This window comes from Piliocolobus tephrosceles, chromosome 1 (assembly GCF_002776525.5).
Source record: "Piliocolobus tephrosceles isolate RC106 chromosome 1, ASM277652v3, whole genome shotgun sequence".
In the NCBI taxonomy this organism is placed as follows: Eukaryota; Metazoa; Chordata; class Mammalia; order Primates; family Cercopithecidae; genus Piliocolobus; species Piliocolobus tephrosceles.
Window position 1 is genome coordinate 144883039 of NC_045434.1, and position 21523 is coordinate 144904561.

Here is a 21523-nt window from a genome sequence, read left to right on the forward strand (position 1 = left end):
CCTCCCAAGTAGCTGAGATTTCAGGCACGCACTACCACACCCAGCTAATTTTTGTATTTTTAGTAGAGATGGGGTTTCGCCATGTTGGCCAGGCTGATCTCAGAACTTCTGGTCTCATGGGATCCACCTGCTTCAGCCTTCCCAACTGCTGGGATTACAGGCTGCACCCAGCTGAAATATTCTATCTCTTCTAACAATATAATAAGGGAGTATCACAAGGAAATGGGAAAGGTAAGGACTATGTACAAAATTTTTTGAATAACAATACTCATACGGAATCTGTGTCCCCACCCAAATCTCATGTGGGGTTGTGATCCCCAGTGTTGGAGGTGGGACCTTGTGGGAGGTGGTTGGATCACAGGGGTGGATGAGTGGATTACTTATGAATGGTTTAGCACAATCTCCCTTGGTACTGTCCTCAGGACACTGAGTTCTCCTGACATCTGGCCATTTAAAAAGTGTGCATCACCTCCCCCCTCTCTCACTGCTCTGGCCATGCGACGTGCTAGCTCCCACTTTGCCCTCCACCACGATTGTAACTTTCCTGAGCCTTCCCCAAAAGCTGAGAAGATGCTAGTATCATGCTTCCTGTACAGCCTATGGAACCATGAGCCAATTAAACCTCTTTTCTTTATAAGTTAGCCATTCTCAGGTATTTCTTTACAGCAATGGGAGAACAGCCTAATACAAATACCAGTTTTGGTAAAAATAGTGGTAGATCATTATAGCAATGGCCTCCCGAGAATCCTGTTTCCTGGTATCCTTGGGACCTGGAACCTTGGAACCTTGCATCCTTGGGCTTGGACACATCACAAAGTTTTGGGTGGTTTGTTATGGAGCAATAGACAATTCACACATTATCTTATAGCATATACAGTAGTCCTCCCTATTTGTGGTTTTGCTTTCCATGATTTCAGTTAGCCATGGTCAACTGTGGTCTGGCAATAGGTAAGTACAGCGTATTTTGAGAGAGAGAGAGATCACATTCACGTAAGATTTATACAGTATATTGTTATAATTGTTCAATTTTATTATTATTTTTGTAAATCTCTTACTATGCCTAATTTATAAATTAAACTTTATCACAGATACATATATGTAGGAAAAAACATAGTACATATAGGGTTCAGTGCTATCTGTGATTTCACGTATCCACTGGGGGCCTTGGTACATATCCCCCTCGGATAAGGGGGACTCCTGTACCAAAATACATTCCAGATAGCTAGAATTAAACATAAAATGAATACAAAATAGAACTAGTAAAAAATAAATATTAGAAATGTGCAGCCCTCAGATGTTTGCATTGCTAGTTCTTTCTCATCATTCAGGCCTCAGATTTCACACTACCTTTGCAGAGAGAAAGTGTTCACTGACCACCCCACTGAAGTAGTGTCTCCCTCTCCCTTCAGTTTCTGTCATCTTACCTTATTTGTATCATCATAATTTATTGTGTTTATTTTTCTTTTTTCTTATTGTCTGCTTTCCTTACTGGAATGTAAGGTTTGTGAGAGCAAGAACCTCCTACGTATTTCCAGCTACAATATCCTGGTACGTTATGTCAACTAAAGAAAAAAAACAGGCTTTTAAATAATTAAAGTTAATTTTATTCAGAAGTCTGACTGAGTATTGCAACCTGGGAGAATCTTTCAGAGAGTTTGTTATATTGCTCCAAAACATTATTTCACCCCATAGCTTAAATATAGGTGGTGGTTGCTCTGCATGTGTTAAGAAGTTACATTAAATGTGCTCAGAAATTATATTAATGATATGGTTTGGCTGTGTCCCCACTCAAATCTCATCTTGAATTGTAGCTCCCATAATCCCAGTGTGTCAATGGTAGGACCTGGTGGGAGGTAATTTAATCATGGGGGCAGGTTTTTCCCTCTAGTCTCAAGATAGTGAATAAATCTCACAAAATCTGATGGTTTCATAAAGGGCAGTTCCTCCACACATGCTCTCTTGCCTGCTGTCATGTAAGATGTGCCTTTGCGCCTCCTTTGCTTCTGCCACAATTGTAAGGCCTCCCCAGCCAAGTGGAACTGTGAGTCCATTAAACCTCTTTTTCTTTATAAATTACCCAGTCTTGGGTATTTCTTCATAGCGATATGAAAATGGACTAATACAGTAAATTGGTACTGAGGTAGTGGGGTCCTGCTATAAAGTTAACAGAAAATGTTGAAGTAACTTTGGAACTGGGTAACAGGCAGAGGTTGGAAGAGTTTGGAGGGCTCAGAAGAAGACAGGAAAATGTGGGAAACTCTGGAATTTCCTAGAGACTTGGAGGGCTCAGAAGACAGACGTAGGAAAGTTTGGAACTTCATGTAGACTTGTTGAGTGGCTTTGACCAAAATGCTAATAGTGACATGGACAAAGAAGTCCAGGCTGAGGTGGTCTCAGATGGAGATGAGGAACTTGTTGGGAAATGGAGTAAAGGTTATTCTTGTTATGCTTTAGCAAAGAGACTGGTGGCATTTTGCCCCTGCCCTAGCTATCTGTGGAACTTTGAATTTCAGAGAGATGGTTTAGGGTACCTGACAGAATAAATTTCTAAGTGGCAAAGCGTTCAAGAGGAAGCAGAGCATAAAAGGAAAACTTGCAGCCTGATGACATGTTAGAAAAGAAAAACCCATTTGGTGGGGAAAAATTCAAGCCTGCTGCAGAAATTTGCATAAGTAACAAGAAGCCAAATGTTAATCACCATGACAATGGGAAAAATGTCTCCAGGGCATGTAAGAGGTCTTCCTGGAAGTCCCTCCCATCACAAGCCAGGAGGCCAAGGAGGAAAAACGGGTTTTGTGGGCTGGGCCCAGGGCCTTGCTGCTTTGTGCAGTCTCAGGCTGCTCACATGTTGGGCCTGTGGGTGCACAGAAGTCAAGAATTGAGGTTTGGGAACCCTGCCTAGATTTCAGAGGACGTATGGAAACACCGGGATGTTCAGGCAGAGGTGTGCTGCAGAGGCAGGGCCCTCATGCAGGACCTCTGCTAAGACAATGCAGAAGGGAAATGTCAGGTGGGATCCCCCACAGCTGGTCCGATGGTAGTGGGTTATCAGAACTTATTAACATTAGTATTCACTTTCTAGGATTCACATAATGGAAAACCTAAATTTGACTACATAGCATGAAACCTCTCACAAAGTGTAATAGCAAAAGAAACAAATAAAAGGAAAAGAGAGACAAGAGAATGGGAAAAGTAATAGCATAAAATATGGCAAAGGCTAATGCTACTTATTTATAAACATATTATTCAAATTCATATGCAAAACATAAATATGTAAACAAAGAATTTACGTCAGAGGACACAGAGATAGTTTAGAAACACAAGAAAAACATCATATCTTGATAATAACCAAAGAATTACAAATATAGTAACCTAGGGGTAACATTTCATACCAAAGAATTTAAAGGAAAAAAAAGTATGATTTGGTGTTGGGTTGTGTATTCTGATAGCGCTGTAAGTTTGTTCATTTTGGAAAGCAACATCATTTATAGTTATTAAAATGTTTTTGAATATTTTGACCCCAGATTCCTATTTCAGGAAAATTATACAAACAAAGTAATTCAACAGATTTAAAAAGCCAAAGCACAAAAGATACTCTTTACAATATTATTTTCATAGTAAAACTTAAAAACTTCGCATTGTGCAGTAGAGGGACAATTACTTTGGCTGAGGCATCAATAATGGATGGAATTTTATCTCACCATTAAATGTTAAAATTGTGAGGATTATGAAGCAGCATGGAAACGTTTGTCGTACTCGATGAAATGCAGAACTTAAAACTGAATGCACATAACAAAGAGAATGGTGGACCATACATATACACGAGCTGTGTCTCTTCCACATAGGCTTTAGTTTTACAATTACGGAAGATACTCAAGAAACAAAAACTTAACTAGTCTCCCATGTTCATCCTTACACCATGTAAGAGACCCCAAGCCTCTGAATTGCAGCGCCCACCCACATTTTCCATTTATAGTTTATCCAATTTATCATCTTTTTGTGCCAGAATGCTTGTTCTTCCTACCACATCCAGCTTCATATTTTGAAAGAATTGGCAGCACTCTGCCAAAAAATAAAAAAAAAAAAAAAAAAAAAAAGAAAAAAAAGAGGGAAGAAAAAAAAAACCTTTTTTTTTTTTTTTTTTTTTTGAGACGGAGTCTCGCTCTCTCTCCCAGGCTGGAGTGCAGTGGCCGGATCTCAGCTCACTGCAAGCTCCGCCTCCCGGGTTCACGCCATTCTCCTGCCTCAGCCTCCCAAGAAATAACTTTTAAAGCTTAAGGAGTCATGGGTTTTTAATCCGCTCACCTTTCAAATTTTTTTCTTAAACGTTATACCTATTTTACAACCTCCAAACTGAAAATGCAGTGAAGGTCGATATCCTGGGTCTACTTTATCCCAGCTGCTCCGGTCTATGGAGCTCCGCAAAAGCGCGGAGTCCTAAAGCCGGTCTAGAGGCCGCCTCCAAGAGGCGCGGATGGAGTCGCAAAAACCCGCTGGGCTACTTTACGGCACTGCCTCCGCCCCTTCAGGTGCGGGAAGTCTGAAGCCGGCAAACATGGCCGTCACCTACTGCTTCAGCCGGCTTGCGACTGCGTTGGTAGCGGTGTTGCTCTTGTCCTTCGGCAGCGTGGCCGCTAGTCATGTCGAGGTAAGAGTCAGGCTTATTTGACCACAGAGCCCTGGGAGGCCGGCTGTGTCGTGGCTGTGCGCTCTCCAGCAGATGTCCGATACACAGCAGCTGAGAGAAGTCTCCTGGAGTCAATCAGCCCCTGACCCAGGCTGGGTTTGAGGAGGGTGTCACTGGGCACGGGTTAGGACAGTGTTGGTCTGTTTCAGCGTTTTAAAAGGATGAATTAAAAGAATCAAACGCTCAGAGACAGAGGAGGACCTGATCCTTTGCTCCTACATGTGTGCAGTTTTTAGCAGGTGAAATATGAGCAAGAGGCTGGTGAAATGTCAGTGTGCAGCAACTACTTTCCTGCTACGCAACTGCAGCCCTCAGTTTTGATAGGAGTTAGACAGAACTGGAGAGGTGAGAGCAATTTTAAGAATTCAGATCATAGAATTTAGTGATAATTAGAACATGCGATAAAGAGAAGTGTTTATTATGACTCTCAAGTTTCTGGCTTAGGAGCAACAAGTCTGGGTTAAGAAATGGAGGAGAAAAGGGGTGCTTAGTTTTATCCTGGGCTCTCCCAGCGTCCCATTTTTAAACGTGGACACAAGACATTCTGGTGCTCTATAATGCTTTTACTATCCACCGTAGTCTTATGATTCCTCAGTCCAGGTCTACAATCTAGATGTCAGGTATCTTTTTCAGGCCTGCATATCCAGCTGACTAAGAAGCCGGGATAGTCAGGAGACATCTGAAAATCTGTGTCCAAAGTTTTATCTTCTGCTTAGCCTACCTACTCTTAAGAAGACACTGAAAAACTAAGCACCTCTTTTGTCCCTCGTTTCTCCACCCAGATATGCTGCTCCTAAGCTAGAAACCTGAGAGTCTTAATCTCTTTATCCCATATTTTAATTATCACTAAATTCTGTAATCTGAATTCTTAAAATTGCCCTCACCTCTCCAGTTCCACTGACTTAATTCAGGCTGTGATCACTTCTTGTCTAAACTCTTGCGATTACTTTATCTTGTTTTCCATAGGCCTCCATACTCCCTCACTTTAGTGCTAGATTCGTCTCCACGAAATGTTAAGCCTGATCAGGTTATTCTTCTGATGAAGTCTGTTAAATATTTCTCCATTACATACAGAATAAAGTCTAAACGGTATGACCTGGTTCTTGCCTACTTTAACAGTGTTCCTTCCGTTTTGGAACCTCTTCTCCCCACCACCTGGGCACCTTGAGTTTAGACCAGTGGACTCCAAACTTTTTGAATACACCCTATCAGTTAAAAAAATATATTGAGCATGAACTTCATATATTTTTATGAATTACTGTTAATTTATATGTTCGATATTTATATAGCATATTTTTTAGAGAACATAAATATGAGTAAATAGAAGTTCTATTTCCTTTGTTCTGATTTTGACTACTTCATCTTGGATACTATTACTGTTTTTTGTAGTTACATAATTGCTGTGCTTTTTCACATTATGATATTTTATACATCCTGTTTCCTCTGTTCATTTGCTAGGATACAGTGAAGTCATAACCTCTGTAGAAACTTTCCCTATCTCTTACCTTTGCCTTTACTTTTGTATTTTGTACACTTGATACAGCACTCATTTACTATAACCCTGTATACTTTGTACTATGATTCCATCATCTCTCACTTCGATATAGGAGCAACAGTTCCCTAAATGTTTTTCCTTGAGTCATTGTTTTTTCCTTTCAATCTGTTCTCCAAATTGAAGCCAGAGTAACTTTTAAAAATGCAATTCCGATCATGTCACCCAGGCACCTTAATGTTGCTCAAAAGATCACCTTAATGTTGCTCTAAACTCTTCACCATGACCCACAAACAAAAGCCTGTATATTTTTTGGGCCCTGACTACACTTCCAATTTTTCCTCTTTCTCTTTCAAACTTCTAGTTAGGTTTTCTTTCAGTTTCTCAAAAGCTTTAAGCTTCTTCTCACATTAGAGCTGTCTCCCCTCTGTCTGGAATTGTATTTCCTCTTTTCTTCATCTTTTGGATTTTAACCCAACAGTCACTTCTTTAGGAAAACTTTGCTGACCAGGTCAGGTCCCTCCGTTGTACTCTTCTTATATTGTATGTCTTTCCTGATCTGTTAAATGTATATCTATCCAATATCCAATATCCAAAGAGATAGTAACCTATTTGAAGGCAGTACTATGGCTATTTTTGCCCAGCATTGTATTTGGAGCACTCAGGGCAGTGACTGGCATGTTACCCAATGAGTGTGATGAATTAATGAATGTTACATTGTAGTGTAAGTGTTTGCATGCTCCTCTTTATTGAACTCTGGATTCTTGAGAGAAAGCAGCATGCTTTTTAGTGATTTTTGTATCACTATATATCAATGGTACTCTTGATAATCTGGGTGATACGGAAATTTAAAAATTTAAATTTCTGTGCCTGACTTATCTGGCACATAATAGGTGCTCCATTTAACTGTATGTAGAATGAATAACTTTATAATGACTGTATTGTCTAGACAACCACAAAAAAGTTTTGCCATCTAAATTTTTTCACTAAGGTCTGAAAAGAAGTAAGAACTTTGGAGGTGGAAGGCACATTAGAGACAGGATAGTCAAGTCTAAAGAGCTAAATGACTTACCCCAATTTCACAGCCAGTTGTGAGATAGGACCTGCATTTTAGCTTAGGTCTTTGAATTCCCAAATCAATGCTTAACCACTGTAGCACATTGCTTTCTTTAACATCCAGGCAGCTATTGAGTTTAGAGGTGGAAAAATACACACACACACACACACACACACGCCGTACACACTCTTTTTGTTCAGGTTATTCTATATTGATCATGTCAGTAATTTATCAGAAACAACGCTTAACAATAGAAAACCCATTATAGTTTCATTTAATGTGAAATACTGTGTTATTGCCTTCCTAAATTAAGTGTATTTTATCCTAGCCATAGTAATTTCAGAGATCACAGTTTTTTTCTGTCTCTGTTGATAGTTAACATAAGATTTAACTTGCATTACTACAGCAAATCATATTCTGATGAAAATTGATATTCTTGAGGGTTACATGTCTGTACACTCTAAAATCTGTTAATGGTATTTCACAAATCTCCAGAAACAGATACTTTACTTTCTGACCAATGTTGTATTCTCTTTAAGTGATGCCTCTCTTTTTATAATATATATTTTAATTGGCACAATAATTGTACATATTTATGGGGGATAGTGTGATATTTTAGGGCATGTATTCAATATGAAATGATCAGAGTAATTAGCATATCTGTCATCTCAAACCTTTATCATTTCTTTGTGTTGATAATATTCAAAATGTTAGAAAACAGTTCTAGCTATTTGAGAAAATATATAAATTATTGTTTACTATAGTTACGCTAAAGTGCTATAGAAGGCTAGAACTTATTCCTGCTATCTGTAATTTTGTATCTGTTAACTAATGTCTCTCTGTACTCCCCCTGGCACTTTCATATTCTTCCCAGCCTCTAGTAACCACTATTCTCTATTTCCATGAGATCACGTTTTTAAAAATTTCCATATCTGGGTGATACGGAAATTAAAAAGTTTAAATTTCTGTGCCTGACTTTTTTCACTTAATGTAATTTCCCCCAGGCTCATCCATGTACCTGTTTATGATAGGATTTTATTCTTTTTATGGATGGATAATATTCCATTTTATATATACGCGTGTGCAGGCGTGCGCGCGCACACACACACATACATTTGCTTTATCCTTTCGTCTATTGATCAACACTCAGGTTGATGCTATATCTTGGCTATTGTGAATAGAGTTGCAATAAATACGGAGTGTAGATATCTCTGGCCTACTGGTTTCCTTTCCTTTGAATATATGCCCAGTAGTGGAATTGTTGGATCATATGGTAGTTCTATTTGTATTGTTTTGAGGAACCTCCATACTGTTCACCATAGTGGCTGTACTAATTTACATTCCCACCAGCAGTGTATAAGAATTTCTTTTTGTCTACATCATAACTAGCGTTTGTTATTTTTTGTCTTTTTGATAATAGCCCCTAAGATGATATCTCATCATGGTTTTGGTTTGCATTTCCTTGGTGATTAGTGATATTGAGCATTTTTTCATACACTTGTGGGCCATTTGTATGTCTTTTGAGAAATATCTATTCAGATCCTTTGCTTATTTTTAATGGATTATTATCATTGTTATTATTTTTTGCTGTTAACATTGGTTTGAGTTCCTTGCATATTTTGGATGTAAATCCCTTATTGGAAGAATAGTTTGCAAATATTTCAGGATTGCTTTTCTATTTCTGTGAAGAATATCGTTGGTATTTTGATAGAGATTGTATTGAACTGTAGGTCACTTTAGGTGATATGATCATTTTAACAATACAATATTTATTCTTCCAATTCATGAGCATGGAAGCATTTTCATCTTTTTGTGTTCTCTTCATTTTCTCTCATCAATATTTTGTAGTTTTCATTGTAGAGATTTTTCACTTCTTGGTTAAATTTATTCCTAGGTGTTTAATTTTTCTGTAGTTATTGTAAATGGGATTGCCTTCCTGATTTTTCTTCAACTAGTTCATTATTGGTATATAGAAACGCCACTGATTTTTGTCTGTTGATTTTGTATCCTGCAAATTTACTGAATTAGTCTATCAGTTTTAAGCGATTTTTTTGTGGAGTGTTTAGGTTTTTCTATGTATAAGATCATGTTGTTTGCAAACAAGGACAGTTTGACTTCCTCCTTTTCAATTGGGATGCCTTTTATTTCTTTCTCTTGTTTAATTGCTCTGGCTAGAACTTCCTGCTGTATGTTGAATAAGAGTGGTGAGAGTGGGTATCCTTGTCTTGTTCTAGTTCTTACAGGGAAAGATTTCAACTTTTCCCTGTTCAGTATGATGTTGGCTGATAGATGGCCTTTTTGTGTTTAGGTGTGTTCCTTCTATACCCACTTTGTTGAGAGTTTTCATTGTGAGGGGATGTTGAATTTTATCAAATGCTCTTTCTGTGTCTACTGAGACAGTCATATGTTTTTTGTCCTTCGTTTTGTTGATGTGATACGTCATGTTTATTGATTTGCAATTAATACTACTCGATCGTGGTATATTGTGTTTTTGTTGTGCTGTTGGATTCAGTTTGACTGTATTTTGTTGAAGATTTTCGCATCTATGTTCATCACAGGTATTGGCCTGTAGTTTCCTTTTTTTATTATATGTTTGTTTTCTGGTTTTGTTATCAGGGTAATGCTGGCCTCATAAAACAAATGGAAAGAATTAATTCTTTAATTTTTTTGGGATAGTTTGAGAAGAATTGGTGTTAGTTCTTTAAAAGTTTGGTAGAATTCGGCAGTGAAACCATCCTGTTCTGGGCTTTTCTTCGTTGAGGGACTTTTATTACTGCTTCAAGCTCGTTACTTAGTCTCAGTCCGTCCAGGTTTCTCTTTCTTCCTGGTTCAGTCTTGGTAGCTTGTATGTGTTCAGGAATTTATCCATTTCTTCTAGGTTTTCCAATGTATTGTGTATAGTTGTTTATAATAGTCTCTAGTGATTCTTTGTACTTCAGTCTCTAGTGCTTCTTTGTACTATCCATTTGTAATGTGGATATATTTTGTTTCTGAATATATTTATTTGGGTCTTCTCTCTTTTTTTCTTAGTTTGGCTAAAGGTTTGTTGATTTTTTTTTTTTTTTTTTAAAGCCAGCTTTTTGCTTCATTGACTTTTTTGTATTTTCAGATCTCTTTTGTTTATTTCTGCTCTGATCTGTATTATTTCTTTTCTTATTTTGTGTTTGGTCTGTTCTTCTGTAGTAACTTGAGATGTGTTATTAGGTTAAATCTTTGTACTTTTTGATGTAGGCGATTATTGCAATAAACCTACCTTTTAGTACTGTTTTGCCATATCTCTTAGGTTGTGGTGTGTTGTGATTCTATTTTCATGTATTAAAGGAAAATTTTAATTTCCTTATTAATTTCTTCCTTGACCCATTGGTTGTTCAGGAGCATGTTGTTTTATTTCCATATATTTGAACATCTTCTAAAATTTGTTGTGTTAATTGATTTCTAGTGCTTTTCTATTGTAGTCAGAAGATATTTTTGATATAATTTTGATTTTTAAAAGTTCATTGAGGCTTGTTTTGCGGCCTACCATGTGGTCAGTCTATCCTGGAGAATGTTCCACATGCTGATGAGAAGAATGTGTAATCTGCCATTGTTGGAAGAAATGTTCTGTAAATGTCTGTTAGTACTGTTTGCCTGTAATCCCAGCACTTTGGGAGGCTTAGGTGGGCAGATCACTTGAGGTCAGGAGTTTGAGACCAGCCTGGCCAACATGGTGAAACCCTGTCTCTACTAAAAATACAAAAATTAGCCAGGTGTGGTGATGCACACCTGTAGTCCCAACTCCTCGGGAGGCTGAGGCAGGAGAATCGCTTGAATTTAGGAGGTGGGAGTTGCAGTGAGGCAGGATTGTGCTACTGCACTCCAGCCTGGGTGACAGAGTGAGACTCCATCTCAAAAATAAAATAAATTCAGTGTTTCTTTGTTGATTTTCTGTCCAGATGCTCTGTCCAATGGAGAGTGGAGTGCTGAAGTCCCCATCTAGTATTGTATTGTGATCTCTTCTCTCCCTTTAGATCTAATAATATTTGCTTTATACATCTGGGTGCTACAGTGTTGGGTGCATACATATTTATAATTGTATGCTCTCTTGCTGAATTGATTCCTTTATCATTGTATTGACCTTTGTCTCTTTTTTATAGTTTTTGACTTAAACTATAAGTCATGTTTTATCTGATCTAAGTACAGCTACTCCTGCTCCCTTTTGTTTTCCATTTGTGTGGAATGTCCTTTTTCATTCATTCACTTTGTCTATGCATGTTTATAGGTGAAGTGAGTTTCTTGTAGGCAGCATATATAATACTTGGGTCTTTACACTTTGGTGTGTGCACTTGTGCACACAGGTACAGATATGTGTACAAGTGGAAGTTTAAATTTATTCTCCCTGAAATTTTCTTGTTAGCTCAAAATTAAAAAGCTGTTAATGTTTTTCAGGCTATTAGTATGTTCCAGTCACTATTCCTACATTCTCTGCATCAGATATTATTATTACTGTTTTATAGATGGAGATTTGGAGGCACAGAAAAGTTAAGGAACTTTCCTGTTTATACACCTAGTAAGTAATAGAGCCCAGATTTGAACCTAGGCATTCTGACAGGTCTAGTAATTAATGTTTGGGAGCTGATCTGAGGTCATTATGGCTTGTATTTACTATTATTTTAATATATAATCAAAATCATGTTCATTAGGTGTCAGGATGGTGTTAGAAAATTTTAGGGTCTTGAGATGACAAATATAATTCTTACTTTAATAGACTGGTGAAATGGTCCCTGGCAGAATGCTAGAGGATGTGCTCAATCAGCTGTATTGATGAGTTCAAGTAAAGTACCCAGAACATAGTAAGAATGGACACTGAATGAAATTTTAACAGGAAGCATATTAACTTATGTGTAGAATGAAGACATGAAATAAGTCATTCACAATTATAAGACTGAATGGAAAATTAGAAGCATATGAAGAAGACTTGTCTGTGTTTGAGATAAAATGTTTAAAAGCAATCAGGCCCCTCTCTCTTTCAATTATATCTCCCAGAAAAAAAAAAAAAAAAAAGAAAAAAGAAACCTCAGCAATCTTTATGGGTGTTGTAGCACATTTGTCTGCTCTTTAATTTTTAATATTGTGACCAATATTCAAGAATTAGTTGACATAATTGCAGAGATTTTAGAGAATCAACTGAGATGACTATTAAATGATTAAAGGATTAAAAAGATGTCTGTGAAAAGTTCAAAGAGTGATAATTTTGTTTTTGTTGAGGATGTAGGGAGATTATATCGCACAAGCAATTCATGAGGATAAAAATTGTGTGGCATTACTAAAAGTGAAATATTAATTTTTGGTTAAATTCCTGGCATATGCATTTTTACCTTGCCTTCTCACTGTAGAGAGTGATCACTTTAATAGAGGAATTATCAGAGTACAACCTAAAAGGAGATTTTGAAAGTTACAACTTTATAGTACAACCTTTATGTAATACCTTCTTACCATATTCTGAACCTTTGAACCATGTGATTTCAGTTTTCCATAGGAGACTCTTGATTTGTTCAACGACAGTAAAGGCATTTGGACCATGGATTCATTCATTCACAAAATATTTATTAAAAACCTGCTATATGCCAAACTTACTTGGAATACATCATTGAATATAACTGATGAAAACCCCTGCCCTACTGAGGCTTACATTGTTTTGGGGAAAGACAGATGATTAATAATACACATAATAAATAAGTTAATTATATATATAAAATGTAAGAAGATGATAAACGCAGTGGAAAAAATAAATCATAGTAAGAAAAATGGTGGGGTGAGGTTGCAGTTTTAAATAACAGTCTTGTTAAATGTTGAACAAGCAAATTGTATGTTCTTAATTGAGCATACATTTCACTTTCTTAATAATTCTCAGGGTATGGGAAATAGAAAGATATGAGTTATATAGTATGCTTTCATTTGAGTAATGCTAAATATTTTAAAGCAGAAACTCTTGCACATAAATCTTACAGTTCTCTAAAAGAGTGCTGTGATGTAGGATTGGCATTGCTTTCATTTTGCACATGAGGAAACTGAGTCTTCAGGAAGGTTAAGTATCTTAATCAAGGTTACTCTGTTTAATTGGTGTCTAAGCCAAGACTGAAACCCATTTCTCCAGATTTCCAGTTCAGGACATTTGCCCTTATAGTATCTTAAGCTGTAAGCTCTTTTGATTCTTTATGTAGTCCATAATGTGAAATACTGGAATCTTCATAAGCTTACATAAGATGATTGTTGTTACAACTATAAAAACTACATGAGTCTTAACTGTCCATTATCAGTCTTTATTCTGAGAAATTGTGCCTTTTTCTTCTATTTGTTTTGCTTTATTTAGGATCAAGCAGAACAATTCTTTAGAAGTGGCCATACAAACAACTGGGCTGTTCTGGTAAGTATACTATAAAAGTATACCTTTCTGTTCACATTAGATATATATCTGAGAAATTTGTGCGAATCGTATTTTTGAAAATACAATTTATTTTTGTACATTTTATATCAGAAATTCTTTATTTTGATTTGGCTGTATTTTAAATTGACCACATCAACTATAATATTCTAGTAATATTCTTTGTCCTCTGTCAAGTGGTGATCTGAAAATAAATTTAAGAATAAATTAGGAATGCTATTGTTAAAGGAAGCATTTTATAAAAGGTAGAAATATTTTACTGCTGGAAACTACTAATTGCATCTCTTATCTGTAGTATCAGTTTATAGATACTCTCTACTTACGCTTTTTAAAATTTTCTCAGTTGTTTTTTCTGCTTATAAAAATAATAAATGACCACTGTAGAAGTTCAAATTACACAGAAAAGTTTAAAGAAGGCAGACTAATTTTGTTATGTGAATTTCACCTCAATTAAAGAAGACAGGGAAAATGGCTTCAAGTCCCACATCCCAGAGTTAATATTTTGGTGAGCATTGTTCAAGCCCTTTCCCTCTTCATATATAAGCATAAAGATGTATAGATATATGATTTTATATAATTAGGATCATATTATACCTGCTATTTTGCAATCCTTTAGCATATCTTAGGGATCTTTTCCTGCCAGTAGGTATGGAGATAATCTTTTCTAAAAGCTGTATTTTCTTCCATTTTATGAATGTACTGTAACTTCCAGTTTATGGGCATTTAGAGTCTAAATTTTTCATTATTGTAAACAGGACTGTGTTGAACGTTCTTATACACATAACTCTGTGACTTGACTGATTTCCTCTTTAGAATAAATTCCTAAGTATAAGAATGTGAAGTCATGGAGCATGATTGCCTCCAGAAAGGCTGTGGCTCTTTTTCTAAATCCAAGTTAGCTATGTATTCTTAACTTTTTTATATAATTTTTATCTTAACTTTTTGACTGCTGGTCAACAAATTAAATTTTGTTTTAATTTGCATTGTTTTGATTTTTAGTAAGGCCTGCTTATTGGCCTTTTTTTTTCTTTTGCCTTTTGCCCCACCTTAGTGTGAATTACCATCTTTAATTTTTCTGGATTTATAAATTTGTAGTTTTAATTCTCCAAATAGAATTCACATAATCAAATTTGTTTTTCCTATGCTTGGAAAATATTTGGATAATAGTTTCACTACTGGAGTTTCATTTAATGGCATTTATATGATTAGGAAATATAATGTTTGACTTAATGAAAAAACATGTACAAAGGTTGGACTGGAAGAATAGGTTCAAAGAGGCAGGAAAGGAAGCTGATTTTGTGAAAAAGAGAGCAGAGAATGTACAGCATCTCAAAGCTAGTAATGCATGTTGGAAAAGGAAGAAAACTGGGGATTATAAATGGTAAGAATATAGTGGGAATATAAAGGAGATGGATAGAGGAATTCAACTTAAAGTGCAGAATAAACATGCAAAACTGTAATTAACTTATTGACGCCAAATGAATGTTTGAGCCTTTGTAAATTTATTGAGAATCATTTGATAAAAACATGAATGAATTATCCATAGGTTCCTAGAAGTAAGTAGGGTGATTACAGATTCTATACTTGTTTGTTTTAAATAAATAGCATTGTGATTAAATAGGACAGTGTAACATGGGTTCATGGCTCATTTTCTTGTTCTTCAAGAAAAAGTCTCTTATATATGCTACCCTTCACAAGAAATTTTTCTGAAGTTACTGAGGAAAGACTGCTAAAGATGAGAGAGGATTTCAACGCCTACTTAAAAGTAAGGAGACCCATCAGGAGCCAGACCATCATCTACCAATTTGACAGGATAAACTTTCTCTACAGGAGACTAGGATCCCCTCAGTGTTCAAGAGGGGATAACTGCCTATGTGCAGACCAGCAATTGCCAAAGGGCTTATCTTTTGGAACTAAAAGACTGTTAGCTTATACTGACACACACATGAAAGCCTTCCTTGCTCTGGGAATCCTCTAACCAAACCTCTCTTCAATTTCAGTAACCTGGGATTCAAGTAAAAAATAAAAGATGAAAAAAAAAAAAACATTACTGAGCTTTGTATTACAACTGCAGTTTTCTTTTTTTGTCCAATATTTTACATATTAGTATGGTGAAACTTGAATAAATTATTCTTTATTTTTAAAATTAAAAAGGGAGGTTTTGGAGATGAGGTCTTATGCTGTCTCCCAGGCTGGAGTGCAGTGGTGTGATCATAGCTCACTGTAGCCCTGAACTCCTGGGCTCGAGTGATCCTCCCACGTCAGCCTCCCAAGTAGTTAGAACTACAACCACAAACCACCACTCCTTGCTAAAGTTTACATTTTTTTGTAGAGATGGGGGTCTCGTTGTGTTGCCCAGACCGTTCTTTAGCTTCTAACCTCAAGTGATCCTTCCACCCTGGCCTCCCAGACTGCTAGGATTATAGGTGTGAGCTACTGTGTCCAGCCAGAATTTTATATTTTTGACATATGGAATTTTACATTTTTATGTAGTCAAAAATTTAGTCTTTTCCTGATTGGATTCTAGATTGAAAATTTAATTTAAAAAACCATGTAATTCCTTTCTATTTGGCAGGGGCAAGAACACTTATGCTGTTCTCAAAATTGTCATTATACCTACTAAAGGCACAGGCATGTGATAGAAACCAGGATTGTGCTTGGTAGATGTATTACCAAGTGACCCCGATCTATATTTACCTACCTTAGAATGGGTTCTCAGCAACACTAACTTTTGAGGCATAGAATTACATTTTCCCAGCACCTTTAATATAATTCTTAGGAAGTTTTTAAACTATAAAACTTGGTTGGATTGTTTCTAATTTTCTCTTTAGTTCAGTAGCTTCTTTATAATGCACTCTCTTATATGCATTTATAACTGTTTTATATGTTATGTTTTATCCAGTGTCCTACATTTCTCACAACGAAGGAAGCAGTCTGGAATGAAACAAATATTGTATAACCCTATGTAGCTAATTTTCTATTCTGTGAAGAAATTTTGGGTATTGTCTTTGATTCTAAAGAATTTAACTTTTTGAAATAGGAATGTTATTGAGTCACAGAAATTGTGATAACTAAGTTGGTTCAGTATTTGATTAAATTTCCCAAAGATATGCTTTCTCTTAAGCTGAGTGTTCTTTTAAAATCTAATACCAGTTATGAAAGACTTCTCTTTGGAGAGATTAGTTTTACTGAAAATTCTTCTTTTTTCTTTTTTTTTTTTTTTTGAGACAGAGTCTTGCTCTGTCGCCAAGGCTGGAGTGCAGTGGTGCCATCTCTGCTCACTGCAACCTCCACCTCCCAGGTTCAAGCGATTCTCATGCCTCAGCCTCCCAAGTAGCTAGAACAAAGGTGCACACCACCACACCTGAGTAATTTTTGTATTATTAGTGGAGGTGGAGTTTTGCCATGTTGGCCAGACTGGTTTCAAACTCCTGTGTGCCCAAGTGATCCGCCTGCCTTGGCTTCCCAAAGTGTTGGTATTACAGGTGTGAGCCACTGTGCCTGGCCTTTACCGACAATTCTTTATGTTTGCTGTTTTAAAGCCTAAATTATGGCATCCTCTTTCTTTAGAGATCTCTGTATCCTACTTAAAGAAAAATACTCTGCAGCTCCATGGTTAGCTTTGACGCATAAAAATTGTATTTTTGTTTTAATACTTTAGGTGTGTACGTCCCGATTCTGGTTTAATTATCGACATGTTGCAAATACTCTTTCCGTTTATAGAAGTGTCAAGAGGCTAGGTATTCCTGACAGGTAAGAAGTCTTAATAAAGCTTAACTTTGAACTTCAGTGAAAATAACCCTTAGGTAATTGTTATTATATTTGTATTTTGTGTTACTTTTGAAAAAGGTAAAAAAAAATATCATTTGAATTTTTTTGTTGTTGTCGTTAGAACATACTACCATGTATAAATTAGATGTTACTTAAGACCACAATGACAAATTGTATAAAAGAACAAATGCTAAGGTAAAAAGATTGGATAAAGTATAATTATTTAGTGTAATGTATTTAATTAGTAAATGACTCAGTCAGGGTTTTTAATTGCAGATAAAGGAGGGCAATTCTGATTGATTCCAGCAGAAAAGGGATTCATTGAAAGCATATTGTTTACCTTGCCAAATTAGTGAGAAGGTTGTATCCTTTAATAGCCAGGAACAAGGAAGCCTAGATATCAGAAGAGCATAGCTAAAAATCATAACCTAAAACAGTCTGGTGACAATAATGGAGCTGCAAATTGCTGAAGCATAGACTCAGCCACTGCATAGCTGCTACACTTAATGTTGCTATTGCCTCCTGCTGCCAAAGTTTGAATTTTGCTGTTCCAACTTCTTACTGTCTCTCTTATAGTGGTCTTGGTGGAAATGTTGTATTGGTAAAGTCTAGGTTCAGCACCCATGTCTGTGCTGCAGGGTGACTGGAAGAGCTAGTATATGGCATTGTTAGCCTCTATATAGGAAGGTGGGCTTTGCCTTATATGAAGACTCATAAAGTGGGAATTTTCCTACTTGTAGGGCATGGAGTTCACGTAATAGGCAATATACTGACACCTTCACTCAGAGCATGTCTTCTACATTGTTTTGTCCATGATAGGTTTGTTTTTCCTACTACCAGAGCAGCTATAGCAAGAAACTGCAGTCAATTCAGTTATTTAGGTTTGATTTATTTCGTACCAGTGAGTCAGTGTGGAAAGAGCTATGTAGTTAGATATGACTTTGAAATCTGGCTTTAGTGATGAGTTTTCTTAAAGTCACTTTACTATACTAAGCTTGTTTCTCATTTGTTACATGGTAATATTAGTTCCTTCTTTCAAGATTCAGTACTTGCAGTAAAAACAAATAGAGATATGCATAAAGTGCTGCAGGAACAGAAAGGAAACAGTGAATGACTCAGGAAACAAAGTTATATTACAGTCTTTGGCAATAGATCATTTCAGTCTGAGTAACTGACAAAACTATAATTTCCATATTTCATCTGGAAATCATGGCAAATAGATAATATTACTATTTTATTGCGGCACTATTCACAATAGCAAAGACTTGGAATCAACCCAAATGTCCATCGGTGACAGACTGGATTAAGAAAATGTGGCACATATACACCATGGAATACTATGCAGCCATTAAAAAGGATGAGTTTGTGTCCTTTGTAGGGACATGGATGCAGCTGGAAACCATCATTCTCAGCAAACTATCGCAAGAACAGAAAACCAAACACCGCATGTTCTCACTCATAGGTGGGAACTGAGCAATGAGATCACTTGGACTTGGGAAGGGGAACTTCACACACCGGGGCCTATCATGGGAAGTGGGGAGGGGGTAAGGATTGCATTGGGAGTTATACCTGATGTAAATGACGAGTTGATGGGTGCTGACAAGTTGATGGGTGCAGCACACCAACATGGCACAAGTATACATATGTAACAAACCTGCACGTTATGCACATGTACCCTAGAACTTAAAGTATAAAAAAAAAAAAATTACATTAAGTCTGAGAAGGAGGTTGATTTGTTATATCAAGTGTATGGATATAATTATTGTCGTTTGTCAATGGGTTTTTCTCAAATAGGCCTATGTAGTTAGCTTTTGGTCTTTAACTGCTCTTGCATCTATGCTGGATATACTCTTCTAGAGAATCACTAAGCATGGCTTGGCAAAAGGTTTTTTTTTTGGTAAATTAATCTTTATTCTATGAGTCAATCATTAAGATATGTTTAAATGATTTAAGTTAGATTTGGAGGGAGTTTTTAGGAATAGACAATAGCAATAGGATGTATTTTGTACATTATGTTTAATGGGTTTGTCCTTAGGTTTCTGAAGAATGTTATTTAAAAGCTTATTTCTCTTTCAAATGATTGTTTATCTATAGTTGTGTTTATGAAGTCTTTGTTGTGGGGTAATTAAGGGTTTAAACAGTTGGTGATTTAAGCCATTTGTTATTTAATAAATAGAAATCAATAGAAAAGATTCTGCTCAGCTTCTGTTGGGTAAATAAACGTATGATTTGGAAATATTTTATCAGTTGTACAAAGCAAACACAGTTTGTATTTTGAAAGTAAAAATGCTTGTATCTCCTAAATTGTGTTAGTCTAGTGTTAGAAAATGTTAGTGTGATATTAAAGACATTTTAATAAATAGGTTGCCAGAATTTTGTAATATTTCAAAATATTGATTCAGGGAAAAGGGTTATTAATGGTTCTGGGAGAAAATGCAAAGATACACTCATAAGACCCTTGTAAGTGCTCTCTAGCTCGAGTATGACCAGTTTCTTATCTAAGTTCCATGCAGGTGAGGTTTTTGTACTTTGTGCCCACACTTTTTCTCCAACCTTATGGAGATTCTGTTTTTATTTGCCTAGTTTTAACTTCTTAAAATGTTTCATTATTTTTAGAGAAATTTCTGCCCTCAAATAATTGTTTTGTACTAAATCCCTGTTTAGCTAACTTCAGTATGTTTAGTATGATTAAGATGAAGAAAAGGCATTAAGTAGGGTTTAGGTTCTAAGGTTAGTATGTGAAGCAAACATTGAGCCACAATTACTCCTGAAAGTTTCTCAAAGAGCACATAAATTACAGTTTAATATTGTCTTTCATCAGGTCTACCACAGCTAGTTTTTCCTCCAGTGCTATTATTATTTTCTTTGTTTGCACACTGGCTAAAGTGGTTTACTTATGATTAGGGCCATGTTTATGAAAAAATACACATATCTTTAACCTGGAATTGTGTTCCGCATGCTGTGCAAAGCACATGGGAATTGAGGCCAACTTAGGGAATGTAGAATCATAGCTCCCATCTTATGTTTATTCTGGGGAATAAATGCGTTTAGTATTAGGTTGACAGACATGATCTGTCTCTGTCACTCTCTTTCTTTTGGCTGAGTGCATAAGATTTAGTTCACAGAGTAAAATGTCTATATAATGTTTTTTTAGAATGCAATTTAGCTCTACTACAGGTTGGATGGATGTGAGTTCATGTAGTGATCCCTGTCTGATGCATCGTTTCTATAAAATGCAACAGCTTTTCTGAGTCCATCTAACACTATTTTTTTTCTTATTCTGTATTTCAATCGTATGTGAGATTAATCTTCCTAATTTAAAACTTTTATTCTTTATTTCCCCTTACTCAAAGCTTTTTAGAGTATTTAGAAAAAAGTTCAAATCCCTTATTTTGGTACTCAAGACTTTTTGCAGTCTGATTCCAAATCTGATATTCTGATCTTTTTAGTTTCTGTCTCTTATGCTCCAGTCATTTTCTTCCTAGTCACTGTATTGTCCTTCATTACCTTGCACTGGTCGCTCACCTATAGTTCTTTCCTTTCTCCTTCCCCTCTAGTTTTCTGATGTCCAGATTCAACCCATGAATTCCCTGAAGCTTTCTTGGTCTTTCTTGCATAAATGCTGTATTTGTACCTCTCTTTTGGCACTTTGTTACATGTGTTGATCTTATGTCTTAAAGGCTGGGTGTTATACTGTGTATTTCTCACAGTGCATTCTTTGGTATATTGTTACAGTGAATGAGTGAATGAATAGTGTGATAAAAACCCGTAGCTAAGTAGAACTTCATTAGTCTAGATGAGAAAGGAAACTTTTATGAATACCATTTACTTATATTCTCTTAATCTTGTTTCTCAACCCTCACAGAGCTAACAGTGCTGTATAGTCAGGTTTTTTTTATTCAGGTATTTTTGTGTGTGTGTGTCTCACTGCATTGCCCAGGTGGGGTACGGTGACGTAAACACTGCTCACTGCAGTCTCAACCTCCTGGGCTCAAGTGATCCTCCGGTCTCAGCCTCCCAAGTAGCTGGAACTACAGGTGCGCACCACCATGCCTGGTTAATTTTTAAATTTTTTTGTAGAGTTGGTATCTCACA

General features: G+C 36.3%; 1 protein-coding gene across 3 annotated transcripts in view; it reads left to right on the plus strand.

Annotated features, from left to right (window-relative positions):
- Positions 1-4516: 4516 nt before the first annotated feature.
- PIGK (phosphatidylinositol glycan anchor biosynthesis class K) overlaps positions 4517-21523 on the plus strand; it is a 116501-nt gene continuing 99494 nt past the window's right edge. For all 3 annotated transcript variants that reach the window (XM_023209161.1, XM_023209179.1, XM_023209168.1), the window contains exons 1-3: positions 4517-4648; positions 13586-13639; positions 17319-17410. In XM_023209161.1, coding sequence (XP_023064929.1) covers positions 4556-4648; positions 13586-13639; positions 17319-17410 — 239 coding nt within the window. In that variant the 5' untranslated portion in view covers positions 4517-4555. The remainder of the gene's footprint in view (positions 4649-13585; positions 13640-17318; positions 17411-21523) is intronic.